Source organism: Aplidium turbinatum, chromosome 14 (genome assembly GCF_918807975.1).
Source record: "Aplidium turbinatum chromosome 14, kaAplTurb1.1, whole genome shotgun sequence".
Classification (NCBI taxonomy): Eukaryota; Metazoa; Chordata; class Ascidiacea; order Aplousobranchia; family Polyclinidae; genus Aplidium; species Aplidium turbinatum.
The window spans coordinates 16,644,251-16,659,508 of record NC_137485.1 but is presented as its reverse complement, the minus strand read 5'-3'; the positions used below and the strand labels follow the sequence as shown (position 1 = coordinate 16,659,508).

At 36.6% G+C, this 15,258-nt stretch overlaps 1 protein-coding gene across 1 annotated transcript in view; it reads left to right on the top strand.

The window, feature by feature from the left end:
• Positions 1-11,311: 11,311 nt before the first annotated feature.
• LOC145783112 (protein O-mannosyl-transferase TMTC2-like) overlaps positions 11,312-15,258 on the top strand; it is a 21,820-nt gene continuing 17,873 nt past the window's right edge. The window contains exon 1 of the mRNA XM_082594886.1: positions 11,312-11,481. Coding sequence (XP_082451012.1) covers positions 11,360-11,481 — 122 coding nt within the window. The 5' untranslated portion in view covers positions 11,312-11,359. The remainder of the gene's footprint in view (positions 11,482-15,258) is intronic.

The window sequence follows — 15,258 nt, the reverse complement described above, 5'->3', positions numbered from 1 at the left end:
GCTTATTTGGTGTAGGCTACTCATGTAAAAAAAGTTTACTGAGGTAAAATACAGCATTATAGCCTAATAGTAGATTTTATTATAAACCATACATGAATGCATACATAGAATAATTTATGTACGGTATGTATGCCTCTATAAAACCAAGAAATAATTAGAAAGAAAATCAAATTGGGGAGAAAGAGAACTTTTCCACTGTTTAATATACCGTAGATGGACATGTTTCCCACGTGGCCAACTTACCTTCCATGGTGGGCCAAATTACCCGCACATGAAGGCAAGATGGTCCATTTTATTTTTTTCGGAAAACTTGAAAAATTATATACCTAAGAATGTTTGTTTGATGCAAGAATATGTCCACTTTTAGAGTGATGAATTCTCTACTCTTCAATAGCATTCGCTTTAACATATGTTTTGTTATCAGCTCACAAATTCAAATTTTCATTTTGCTGGGCCAACTTACCCGAGTCTCCCCTACCGGTATGCTGCAGAAGTGCATCTACATGAATGATTTATCTTCTGAATTAAACGGTCTTTCTGTTGGCTGCTGCATTGGCAACTCCTGTCTTCAATCATTTAATGTATGCTGAAGGCTTGTGTTGTTTTGCATCAAGTGTCAAGGGACTCCAGAAACTCATCAATGTTTGTCAAATGTATGTAGTTTCTCATGACATTATATTTAATTGCAACAAAACTGTTGGTGTTTTATATAAAGCCTAGATGTTGAAATTTGGCTATAATCCGATCATATATAATACGGTATTTAAATAAAAATCGTATCTGCTTTGAGACCCTTGAAATATATTGGAGTAATAATTAACGCTTCTACCTGATGATAAAGACATGAAACGACAATTACGGTCATTGTATTGTTCTGAAAACATGTTAAAAGCAAGGTTTTCCAAACGTTTGATTGCTGTTAAAAATGTGTTGTTTCGTTCCTATTGTATGCCTTTATATGCCTGTCAACTATGGTGTAACTATCTTCTATCCAGTAGTAATCGCTTACGTGTTGGATACAATAATTGTTACAGAATGTTGTTTAATCTGCAGAGACGATGCAGCATCACCTCTGCATTCGTTGATAACAATATCACCATTTTTCAAGCTTTCATTTGTAAAAAATTATATCAGTTTGTAACCCGCTGTAACTTGTCTTCCAACCAATGGATATATGAACTAATGCGAACAGACTGTTACACTCAATCTTTGTATTTGGTACATTACGACTCAGCTCTTCGGAGTTGAGTATCTGCTTTGTTTCTACTTTCATCTTGAGTCTGATGCAAATAAATAAAAAAAAAATATCATATATACATGGATACTCTTATTTTGACTCTGAATCTACCTTCATTTAAAAAAATTGACAATGATTTCATTTGTCTTAACAGGTTTATGCTATAATAATTTACACTTTAATTGGAAGATTTTGCAATTTATATACAATGGATAATTCTGTAATGTCATTGAAAAAAATTAGGTTTTCCCAGTTGTCTCTGCAAGAAAAACTTAGCATCAAAGCACAAGGAAGACCCACTCCAAACCTTGACATTTCCCAATCATCCACCAGTAGAGGTAACCCTTATGCAAGGAAGTTTAACAGAAATGTGTATGATGATCATGACTGGCTGTGTGGCTGCAACAGTGAAAATGCTTTCTTTTGCTTTCCCTGTTTACTGTTTGGTGGAGATCAAGAACATTCCTGGACCAAAGTAGGTGTGAAAGACCTGAAACATCTCAGTAGAAAGACAGAGAAGCATAGTAGATCAACTTTCCACATGAACAATACTTTGAGTCTTTCAGTGCTTGGCAGAGTTAATATTGCTACACTTATAGATTCTGGATATCAACTCTCCATTACTAAACATAATGAAGAAGTAACGAAGAACAGAACAGTATTGTCAAAGATTATAGATTGTATAAAATTTTGTGGCAGATTTGAATTGCCATTAAGGGGACATGATGAAAGTCAAGGCTCAAAAAATCCTGGTGTGTTCATGGGGTTAATTGATTTTGCTTCCAATCTTGACTCACGCTTCCAAAATCATTTTAATTCTGCAAAGGTATTCAAAGGTACATCCAAAACTATTCAAAATGAGCTTTTGGAAACGATTCTTGAGCTTTGCAAAAGCAAAATTAAAGAAGAAATATCACAGTCTGAATTTGTAGCAATCATGTGTGATGAAACTACTGACATCTCAGAGAAGACACAGATGGTGATTGTACTACGGTATGAAAGTCATGGGAAGCCTGTTGAAAGATTTTGGGGTTTTTTTAATCCTGCTAACCAGACAGCAGAAGCTCTGTCTTCAATCCTATTTCAGGAACTTAAAGTTTTGCTTGGGAGCAATACATCCAAACTTGTAGCACAAACTTATGATGGTGCTGCTGCTATGAGTGGTGCAAGAAATGGTGTGCAATCAAGAATCAAGCAAGTATATAGCAATGCACACTTTGTCCATTGTTATGCACACCAGCTAAACTTGGTTATACAAAAAGCCACTTCGCAGAATACCAGTGTCAGAGTCTTTTTTAACAGTCTTTCGGGAATCCCAAGTTTTTTCTCCAAATCTCCTCAAAGAATGGCTGCTTTGGACCAAGTTGCTCAAAGGCGTATTCCTCGCCCATCAGCAACACGATGGAATTTTAAAAGCAGGACGGTGAATGCTGTATCGGAGGTAAAAGACGCACTTATAGAATGCTGCTCAACTTTGGAACAAAGCAACTCTTCGGTGACTGGCTTTGCTGCTGCTGGTATAAAACGAATGCTCATAGATCCAAAATTTGTGTTTTGGTTAGATTTCTTTTCGAAAATCATGCCTCATGTTGACATACTGTTTGCTCAGCTGCAGTCTGTGGAGCTTGAGTCATTCAAAGTGCAGTGCTCTCTGGATAATTTTCTGTCAGCAATACAAAGAATAAGGGAAGGCATTGCTGCAGACAATGAGTCACCTTCACCCACACGGAGAATGCCTGAATCCCAAATCATTGATGCTAAAGAAGTATGTGATGTTGTCTTAATGCAGTGTCAAGAAAGGTTCAAGTTCACCAATCATCTTGAAGCAAGCACTTTATTTAATTTGAAAAATGCTTCACAATATGCAAGACAGTTTCCAGAAAAAGCTTTAGAAAAATGTTGTGAAGCATACCCTATGTTAATCAAAGACAAGCTCAAACCGGAGCTGTCTGTTCTCTATTCTAGAAATGACATGCATTCAGTGAGTGGACTTGTGCAGCTGCTTTCGTTGCTAAACCTGGAAGGAATGCAATCAACTTTTTCTGAAGTAATAAAGCTAGCTAAAATTCTACTTACCACTCCAATGTCAACAGCAGAACCAGAACGTTGCTTTTCATCACTGAAAAGGATTAAAACCTTTTCCCGCAGCACCATGTGTACTGAAAGACTTTCTGCATTAGCCATGGTGTCAATAGAAAATCGCTTAATAACTGAAACCAAAGATTTCAACGAGAGGGTAATTGACCATTTTGCCATGGCAAAAAGTCGCCGAATGGAATTCATCTATAAATAAAGGTCCGCTGTCCTTTATATGTGATGCTCAGTAATGTGTAGCAAAGAGTAAATGTGGCACCTATGGCTTGAGCGAGATCAATGGTTATAATTACAATATGTGTGTGTGTATTTGTTTGTTTTTGTAATGTTAGGTTCAGTCGTGTTCTCATTGCTTTAAGAATTGGCGCTCCAATTGTTTCTGGAATGAGGAGGCGACTGATTCTTAACTAATTCATCTACTTGTTTTAAAGTGTCAGGTTTGGTGGCCGTGCTTAACTATATTTATCGATGCATATACCGCAATATTAGATCCTTTCATGCACGTCTTAAACCATTAAGGTTTTGCCACCTTTTCCTTTTGTTGGTTTTGTTACTGTATTTCTTTTTTACAATATCATTTCTTTTGCATTCTGTCAAAGAAAAATAATTTGAATTGAACTGAATTATACTTGCCATCCAGTGGGCATTTATACTTGTGATAGAATTGAGATTTTGTCTTTGTCCTTCTGTATTGTGATACATGCAGGGTTGCTAGCTGGCTTCAGCTGGCAAAAGATAATTTTTGTAGGAAAGAATAAAAAATGTTAACTTCCAAGCATTTTTAGTTCTGGAGCAGTGGGTGCATACATGCAGGGTGCTCCAAAAAAGATGTAGCTACGGTTATACTACATGTATACTGCAATATACTGTGTGTGTGCGAAGATTATGTACTTTGTAATGAGATCGTTTTTAACTGCAAAAAGTCGTTTGCTATGTATTTTCTAACTAATCACTTAAAGTTAAATTTAAATCCAATTTCACGGCTCAACGGAAGTCAAATCAAATCTGTAGATAGCGTCAGATACTTGGGTGTATTTCTTGACACGGCAATGTGTGATGACAAGGATATAAACCGACAAGTACGATCATTATACTGTTTTACCAATAAATTAAAATTTTACAAGAGCTCCAGTGAAGTTAAAAATGTTCTCTTCCGTTCATATTGTACCCCAATGTATGCATGTCACCATGGGAAAATTATCACCAACGTGAATTAATCGCTTGCGTGTTGCATTCAATAATGCATTTAGAATTATTCACCATTTGCCCAAACATTATAGCGTAGGCTACGTGAACATCAAGTCTTGTGTAACATTGTATGTCATATAACATTTGATGCATTACAACGGAAAAGGGCCTTTTTTTTGTTGGGTAATGTGAATCATCGTCAAACTCTATTGTTGATTCCCTGATAAGGTATGACTGCTATCGTAACTCAAACTACCTCCTTCATTATAATACCACTATGTAGGCTATGCCGTTACCTAGCCTTGATGGCTGCTATGGCACAGCAGTGATATCAACATTCATCGATTGATAAAGTTTAAATTTCTTTTTATAGTTGGGTGTTTGAACAGATTAAGTATGATATTTCATTTTGAATATTGATTTTTGTTTCGCATGTTTAATTTGTGTGATATGGATCGCATGATCTGAAATGGACGATTGATTAATAAATTTATTGCTTACTTCAGCGTCATTCCTGTGAATGTACTTCTGTTTGTCTTTTGTTTCTGTGTATTTTTTTGTGTGGATCGTATGTGGACAATCGTGTCCGATGCCGGCGATCGACAATAAATATTTGCAGACAACAAACTGAGCGAACTATTGAGAAAACGACGAAGTGCATAGAACATAGTTTGATTTGTATTTAGCACTGATTTTGAATATAAAAATTTGAAATATTAGTATTTTTCAAGCTCTACAGCAGCATTTTTGACTGTTATTCCACTCCCAAATTTCTTTTGAAAATGCTCTCAAAATGCACCAAATTAAATGTAATTGTAAAAAATTTTCTGGGGGAGGCCCCCCAGACCCCCCGCCGTGGGTGTCGCCTTCGGCGACACGCCCGCAAGGTTCGCCTGATATCGCCCTCCAACAATTCTTGGATATGCTGCCTTGCAGCCCCCCCAATTCAGGAGGCCACCAGCCGCCACTGGTTCTGTGTCAAGCCCAACACATGAAGCTTATTGGCAGTAGTGTTGACGGGGTTCCAGGGTGGCCCACTTTTGAACACTGGGTCCAGCATTATGTTAAGGGCCCGACACGTTCCCAAGGGCCTGCGAACTTAAAGAAAAACATCGCGGTATATTTTGCTGGAGTGCGTTTGCATCCAATCAATTTTATGAAAGGATATTTTCTTTTTGGAAAAAAAGTAGGCTACCTTGTTCGATGCTTTTACCAGCATTTTTGTGTTTTCCTTTTTATGAATAATTATTTTGGGGTTCAGGAGATTTCATTGCTATCGGGTCCAAATCATTCTGTGAACGACCCCGCTTATTGGTTTACAAGATTGTTTGGTAACAATTTCGCTTCGTCATCATTTCATCACGCCATGTCATCATTTAGCGTACGCGTGATTGTGCAGCGACGCAACAATATTTTGTGTCCACTAAAGTTATAAATTTGGAGCGGTACTTTAACTGAGAGAATCTTTGTCCTCGGACTAAGAAAGCTTCTTTGTGAGTTTAATCCTGGCTGGTTCGCATACTTGTAGAGCAGGGGTGTCCAAACTACGGCCCGCGGGCCAACTGCGGCCAGCGGTTCAGTTTATATAGACCCGCGGCAAATTTTGAAAATATAATTGAATATGACCCGCACAAGAAGCTTGAGCTCAACTCTGTTGTACTTCTTCGTTTCAACACTAGATAAAGCCAGTCGTGGAAGCAGAGCTTCGCAACTGTTATCGCTACTAAACAAAATTAAGCAAAGAAAAACTTTTACCGCGAGTCACCAGAAATGGCAGCACCCAGGAAACGAAAATTAGCAAGTGATTGTAGAAAATTTCAAACACGGTGAAAAATAATTATTTTTTCAAAGAAATGTAATCTTGGCAAACACATGTGGGAAAAACGTTAACTACAAAGCCTATTTTAGTGGGAGAGTGGTCCGTTTGAGCAAAGTAGTGGTCCGATTGAGTGAAGAAAAATCAATTAGATTCCAGACCAGCGAAAAGTGATCCGATTAAGCTGGTATTCCGATTAAACGTGAGCCAATTAAGCGGGGTTGATTGTACTGTATAACTCTCTCGTTTGACTTGTAGTAGCTTAGATTGGCAATACCTCCTCGTGCAGCCAAGATACGGTAGTTGGGTCCAGTTGTCGAATACCAGTGATCCCACTTGGGGGCCGTAAGATGGAACTGAAAACGTTTCGTGACTGTCTTCCCCACAATACAGTCTTGAAGTTAAGGCTGAATTTTGAAGACAAAAATGTGTGAAAATATAGCCTAATGCGGCCCGCCAAGACTCACAAATAGCAAAATGTGTCTCGTGGCTAAATAAAAATTTGAACACCCCTGTTGTAGAGGCTTTGAACCATTGACGCAGGCCTGGTCACCAAGATGACAGAGTGAAGTCTCCTATTATTCAAGTATCGTTGTCTGCGAATTATTCCATCCACTGGGTGCCGCTGAATGAAGATGCGTTGCTCACGTTTTCACCTCGAGTCAAACTTGCGCCGCTTGAGATGTAAAATTAAAGAAAAATGTTTCCAGTTCTGGCAGTTCATGATTTTTGCGATAACCCTCCTGCTGTTCACATCGCAAGAAACATCGGTAAAGCGAGTATATTATTATCTGATTATTATATATTCATAAATCGGTATTCCACTATGTCTGTGTCCCTAAGTTTTTGCTTCAAACACCTGCAGTGCTATGTAAATTTAAGCAAAATTTGTAACAATGTGTAATAATAATCGCGTTTTTATTTGCGCCCATTGCGATAACATACAGTACACTGCGATCACACATGCGATACAACAGACGACAGGAAGCAGCGAAGTGACATATAGTCTTCGAGTCAGCTGCTCCACTTATTTTTGACTTGCCATTAAGTGTCTTTGCCGAGACACAGCCGCGTGCTCTGGAGCGGTGTCGAACCCACGTCCTTTCGAACGTCGCGCAGACGTTCTCACCACTCGGCTACGCAGCCGATTTGCGGATTTGTGTTTCAAAGATTGCGGGCAGCAAGGGATTCGTAGTGTTGTCATAAAAATGTTCTTATATAAAACTCACCTGATCTTAAACCATACGCAGTTTGCACAGATTTTAACCCCAGCTTCAAGTTAGAAATTAAAATTCTGAAAAGTAAATAAACATAAACAAATGTTGTATTTGCTTCCCGGTGGTGGGACGAGAAAAAAAGGTGAAAAAACATTGTTTGCAAACTTTCCATAATAATCTTACAAAATCTTAGGCCACTCCTCGTACAGTGGCGTAGCCAGAAAAAGTTTGGGGGGGGCCAAATATTTGATGAATTGAAGAGGACGACAAAGTGTTTGATTTAAGCCATCGCCACCTGATGTGCAGTGACGCATCCTGGTGGGTTAAGCGAGGGAAGCAATGAAAATGGTGGGGTTAGAGCGTGCCGAAGGCACGCGTATTCTAGGAGGGTCCGGGGGCATACTCCCCCGGAAAATTTTTGCAAAATTACACTCAAATAATGGATTATAACGCTTTCTGGAAACACTTTTAGAGTAATATTTGTATGAAATTTATTAGCAGATAAACAGCTATTAACTTATTAAAGCTAGCTCTTACACACGAAAGCTGCGGCTAAAATTAGAAAACACAAAAAACTCAGCTAGGCCTACACAAAAACTCAATTACGGTACTACACAAAAACCCAACAGAGTAAGCCATTCTGAAATTGCTTCCACAAATTAGTTAAAGAAAACGCAAATCGCGTAAATTTTGCACGATTTACGATTTGCAAAATTTATTGGTGTCTTTCTGTGTGTCTAAAATAAGTCCTTGGGGGTGTTAATAGCCAGATGTCTTGGAAAACGTTATAAATTTTTACAAATTTTATTATATTTTCAACAAAAAGCCTATGTCCTCGTATAGCTTTTTGCGTTTTGTCGCTTCCACCTTTTTCTTGACCTCGGCTATGTTTGACATATATAGTTTTTTGTTGTGATGGTCAGAAATAAAAACAAACTGAACTGTACAAAGATTGTTTTTATCTGATTGTTTTTATCGTTCTGAATACTTTCAATTCTTCCAACGCTCATTGTATGTAAATTTGTAACAGTAGATAGCCCATTTAGTGAGCTTTTAAACCGACGGCATCCAAAGTGGCTCTCTGTGACCTTTGTGCATTTGCAGTTTGTGTATTATTTTGTTGTTTTTGTTGTGGATATGGACAACTTTGTCTGACGCAAATAAATAATAATAATAAAAGTAGCCTAATATTTCCAAAACAGAATCCACCAATCAACCAATCTCAACATTTTAATCAAACCGCACGTTGTCGCTATTAAGGAGTTTGCGAAATTGGAAGCAAACTCATTCACTCTGAAGTTGAGATATGAAGCTGAAAGTAACAGTTTTTGTAAAGTCATGTCAGACGAGTGGCGAAACGCTTGCCGATTTTGCTATTGGCCTATGTCACAGCTACAGTAGAATCAGTTTTGAAGATAGCAGCAGCACAGCATAATAAGGAATTTTTGCATTAGTTGTCGTGGATTGAAGATTGTAAACTGTTTATAATATTTGATTCAGAAAATAATAAATTTGCCTAAAGCAAAACAATAAAATTTGTAGTAAATCATACAAAATTTAGAATGATTGAATTGCATTTATTACTTTTCACAACTGATAGCCAACAAGTTTTATAATCCATTACCATTGGTTTTAAATGCTACACGCGTATGTTAATCACAGTCGACTGCACAAAAGTGACGAAAACACTAATATCATCGGTGAATTTAAAGCTTTTGACCGCACTCAGTGCAGTCAAGTACAGTCAATGTTGCGTGTTTGGTCCGATCTTTGAGTTGTGGACAACTTACAAAATTTGTCAGAGATCCATTTTCCCGAAGTCTCACTTCTGGTTTCAATCAAACTTTGTAACTTGATTTATTTTTCAGTGCATGACCCAAATACCCATTAAAACCTTTTTAGAGTGAAGAGCACTTCATTTTTTGAAAAGTTTTTGATGACACAAAATTTTGACGTTGTTTTGCGGGTGAAAAATGTAAAAGAAAAATGAAATCGAGAGATGCTGTTGCAGTTTGCAGAAGAATCGCCAGCTTATCTGAAGCAATCTCTTTTAGTCACGGTGACAAAAAAAGATAATTTATCAGTTATTGCGAAACTTCAAACTAAATTGAAGTGACCACAATGAAAACAGAGTGAACGGCAAAGTTTACATAAATCTTTTTTGTATGCCATTTTTGCGTTTTTTTATACTCTATAGAAAAAGTATTAGTTTCCAAAAGGTATCCACAGTTTTTAGCAGGGTAGTTTTTACGATCACAAACTATCCAAGGTTAGTCTGAAATAAAATTGAAAGACATTGTAACCACTTTTTAAATTGAGCACCGTTTCTACTTTCTATGCTCACCACAAATTGGAATTAATCGTCATCTTCACTGAAGCGCAACTAGAGATTTAGAGCAGGATGGCGAGCGTAAGCTGCGTTGCTAACAATGGTCTCATTTTGGGTTTCAAGGTCGTGTTTGCGACGAAATGCATAAGCAACGTAAATGCTTTACTTTAATAATTTGCTTGCCATGGGTGGTTGGCAGCTACGACCTTGCGTCGTTATGAGGGTTAGCGATCATAACTTTCTAGACAGCAAAATCTGTCGATTTTGCTGTCTGGATTTTTACGTTTTCTCTGCTTGTCTTTTAAAATAATATCTGCATAAATTGCATTTGTGATTCAATCTGCTTGCGTGTATGATCAAAAATTAGACAACCGCTATTGTTAGTATGAGTGAAACGGAGTTTGATAAAAATTTCACTTGCTCATGATGATGATTATGTGCCTGATCTGATACAGACGTTAGGGAATGTCTTCCAAACCTGTTCATAGAAATTGCTATGAATTATCTGTGGCTGAAGTAGGATTCTTCTTGGAGAACAAAAATGTCAAAATAGCAACCATAGCGTTCTGGCTGGAACCATGCTAGCAACACAGTTACAAGTAACAACATGGATTTTTGTTTTTATTGAGTTCTTTTCATTGTAAAGGGAACCACGTATTGTTTATTTTGGAGCCACTGGATTTAGCTTGTTTTATGCCCAGCTTCGATTCCAGCCATCAAATCATCCTTCCTTTACATCGATTTAACGTCTGCAAACTTTGACTGAATCAATGTGTATAAAATGTGAAATAAGAACTCGTGCAAACGTTAAATCAATGAAAAGACTGATTCAGTGGCTGGGAAACCGCCCGTTGCGATAAGCTCAAAGTTTGTAATTGAAAAAGGCTAAAACCAAAATTTAATATATTTTAACAAGGATCGAATAATTGAAAAACGTTTGAAATGCATGTCCGCGCCTAATGAATTGAAATTGATTTTTTAAAACCAGCCAAGTCGCGTGTAGCCTAAAAACTATCAAACAGTTTCGTATCCGAAAATCAAGTTTGGTCAAACCTCGACCACTTTCACTAAGTTTAGAGTTTTGACATTTTGGATACAGTTTTCTGACTATCCTCCGTTCAAAAAAAAAAAATGTTCAAAGAAGAAAGATTTCAAATGTCAGTTTATCAAGTTTAGTTCTTTATATGGTGTTGAGAATTATTCAAACTGGGTTATCAACTCTAACGAAATAATTTGTTGCCCCCAGAGATTTAAAGAAACAAAAAGAGAAAGAAAGAGTTCAGTGAAACAAAAAATTTACCTTTAATAATATGTTTTTATTAGAAACAAAAAATCATTTCAAGTAGGAGCCAAATGTGAAGAAAGGAGTAGACGAAATGTAGCCTAATGTAATTCATTAATGTCTTCTATTTTTTTTTTCAGTGAAAAAGAATAGGCCTAGTTAGCAACACTGTAAAAAAAAATTTTTTCTATCAGTCATGAATATCACTTCTACACCAAGATCGGCGAAGCAGAATTGGAAGGTCGAATTGGTTTGCTCTCTGGTTTCTATTCTTATCTACTGCAACACTTTTCATGCTGATTTTGTTTACGATGACAAGTAAGTACCAGTGACTGAAACTTTAGCTTGTAACTTTTTGTTGACTATAGAAACTGGCTGGTATAGGTCTCTAGGATGTATGACAATTGATTGAGCCTACGCCTTACATTGACAGTAGCGTTGACAGGAGGTCCAGAGAGTACTTTTGGACCCGGGCCAGGATAATTTTAGGGGCCCGTAACCTTTTCAAAAGGCCATGGAACGAAGAAACCACAGCGTGTTTTTAGCTATAGTGTGTTTTTCTTAGAAACATTTCGATTTTCGCCTAAGAATCTTACTGCCATCCGGACCTAATTATCCTCTCAACGGCCATGGACATTGATGAGATGCACGTCAACATAAAAAAAATTTACGACGAACTTGGTGTTTTCCCTTATTGATGCTTAAATAGATAGAAGTTAATTTCGATTGCATTGCTTTTCCAACTGGTAGTACAAGTATAAATAAACAATAATTTTGATGGAGATAAGCTGCACACACCTAGGGTTGCTTGACACAGAAATACTTCGTTTCGAATAAAAATTACTTTGATTGGCTTCGTTTTGAACCATGACCCCGAAACCCTGTTTTGCAGAACGCAAAGGGTTACCACCTAATCAGGCTTAGAGGTGTTCGAAATAAAAACTTGTCAATTTTTTTTGCTTTGAACTGCACTAAAGCGTCGTCACATTCTGTGTTGAGTTAATCTGATGAAAGCGCTTTAATCACTTTGATTTGACAATGGAAGATAGAATTCTTAACTATGCCATTTGAACATCAAAGGTCTGTGGTACAAAAGTTGGTGTAATGTTACGATCGCTTGTTCATCTCCAACCGTCACGCTCGTGTTAAAGCGACTATACATTTGGAAAAAAGGTTTCTTTTGTGAGATTTAGTGTTTTCTTCATCCACGGATGGCAACATGTTTCCATTTTAAATGTTTTCCATTGTGTTGCCTTGCTACAGAAACTTCATGGTTAGTTCAGCAACTTTTATAAACTCCTGCTCTTGATTGCTTCACTAGCCATGAGACTGCAGGCGAAACCAGGGACGTAGCTGCGGAGAGGCTTGGTGGGGAGGCAACCACCCTGCCCCACTAAAACAAATACGTTACAAATATATATAACTTTTCCCCCAAAAAATATGATACCATTACAAAGTTTACACATACTACTTTGCTTCTCTGTTGTTGATCGGCAGCAGAGGCTACAACTTCACAAAATTTTGTTTATTTGTCCCAACAAATGGTTTTGTAATTTTGGTACTACAAATTGATGAGTTAGTGCCATTTTTTCGAGCAGTTGATTTTACAAGCAATTACATTTACAAAAATAGCACAAAGGTTTTCCCACCACAGAAAAATACAGTAAATTACAGATGAACGTATGTTGTTTTTATGTGGTACAGAACTTGTAGACCACCTTGTAGAAGAAGTTTAGAATTTCAAAGCGGACGCAATGTTTTAATCACTAGAGTTGAATATAATTTTTGATGAAAATAGATTATGTGTCTCGGTCAGAACAATACCAATTACAGCTCTGTTCGACTGCAGTATAAAAATTAAAGTTTTCTGGGTATTGCTACAGTCCGTAGGCTATAATAATAAATCATAATCATTTCTACCATAAGAGGCCTACCACTTACAGCAATAGCTCGAGATGATATTTTAATGATACGTGTCCTCAAAGTTGCCGACAGTAACCGTGGGTCAGCGTCAGCGTATCACCGCCCTTCTTTGTATTGTTTAATTGCTAGCTGCTCAGTTTACAAACTTAATTGCTAAGTGTGTTCAGATTGTTTCTACATAAATTAGCAGTGTCGTGTTATTGTCCTTTTATTATGTCTGCAATTTTGTCTGAATCATATTTTGCGGAGTTGAACAAAAGTGAGACACTTCAGAATCGCCTTTAGGCTAATGTTCTCGTGTAATACTGGTGGTATTTATGATTTGAATCAAGTCAACGTATTTTTTGAGCGTTTTTGTAAACTAATCACTCATGCATATGAAACAAAGGCTACTGTGTAGGCTACTATTATACATACCTACTATATATGGATATTTTTTTGCACTGAATTGCTGCATCATTTCAAAAAATTTGAAAATCGTAATCAGATTGCAACAACGGAATCAATTTTTGTTTCAAATCCAAGTATTAGGCTTTCAGCTTTAGTTTTGGGCTAGTTTTTGGCTACTACAAACTGTCAGCCTACTTCTTTGAACTGCACAACGCGTGCTACCCGAACTTGAAACAAGCATTCGCAGTGATGGTATACCAAACGTTTGCAGTGATATTGATCCAATAATTTAATTTCGTGGAAAATTAGGAAAACCGTGGCACTCTGTCGGATGCATCGATTTATTGGTTTCTCTAAACTGCCGAAAAAAATCGATTGATAAAACTTTTGATTGAAAATAATTCCATCAAGTTTTCAAAGCCGTTTTTGCCTTTTGTTTTCCATTGCTAAACTTTTCTACTTTCTCAATATTTGCTCTGAGAAAAACTATTTCTCAAACTTTTTGAAAAAGTCTAATAGTTTTCCTCTCCCTGAAGGTCGAAAGGCTTTCAATCGCTTTCTTTTTTATTCAATTTATTTTTCCGATTTAAAAAAAGTTGTCTTACATAATCATCGTCTCAAATTTCTCGTTAGAAAATGATTATCTAAAGATAACAATTTGGTAAAAAAGCTTCTGTCTTGGACTCTTGGTAGAACAAACAAAATGTGATGTCACATTTTTGTGAAATTTCCCATTTTACTTGATTTCAACTTGTTAAGTCTTGACAGAACCTGAACTCAACTTTTCGCTTTCGTATCTTGTTTCGCTCAATACTTGCTTGGTTATCTTGTATTACCTTTCCATTTGATTTGCAAAAGTATTAGATTTGATATTAAATCAATGTTACAAAATAGCAGATTGATTCCAAAAGTCATTCGCCACTTTATGGAAACTGTTGGTTTAAATTGAACCATGTTTAAATCCATACAACGTCAGAAGATATAAAATAAATGAAAAAATGAAGAAGATTTTTCTTTATTTGCGAACATGAAGTAGTTTTCTATGGCAAACATGTCAGGGCTTTTTTCAAATCTTGTTCTTGATCGCTCTCGATAAATTTTTCAAGTCAACTAGCAAACATAACAAGTTGCTTTTAATTTTCTTTGCATTGAAATATTCTTATTGCTCTTAACGGAACGAGTATTTTGCATATTCTAAACTTAGCTTACTTTTCCCAACTAAGATGTAATTTGAGGAATTTTTAAAATGAACCAATTGATTTTAATTTGCTGTGGATTTTACACTAATCTTCAAAACGTTTCAGAAAAAAAAATAAAAAAAATAGCCTACTGTACCTGTAAAATCAAAAGTATTTACCAATACAAGAATAAAAAATTGCTTCTTAACCTTCAAATCGAGCAAAATTAATAAAAATGGAAGACAAATCAATATGTCATCTGACATGTCAAGCATTGTTGCTTGCCTCTCAAGTAGCCTGAAGTAGCTCAGGCCTGCATAGAAGCTCCGAGTCTTGTTTTAAAACCTAGAACAATTGACATGCTTAAGCACTGGTTGTAGATGTAAAGTGACGCAATATTAAAAATATTCATTTCATAAGCTTTTGTCTACGGTTTGTACAAGTTCAGTTTTTAAATGCATACAAGAATCTTTTAAAAACAAGTGAAAGATATGATTCCTTGCCTTCTCTTGAGAACTTGATTTGTCTCCAATAATGTTGGGTTTTTTTATTGGACTTTCTTGTTTATTCTTTTAGAAATATGCCTGTAGTAAAAACGTTTTTA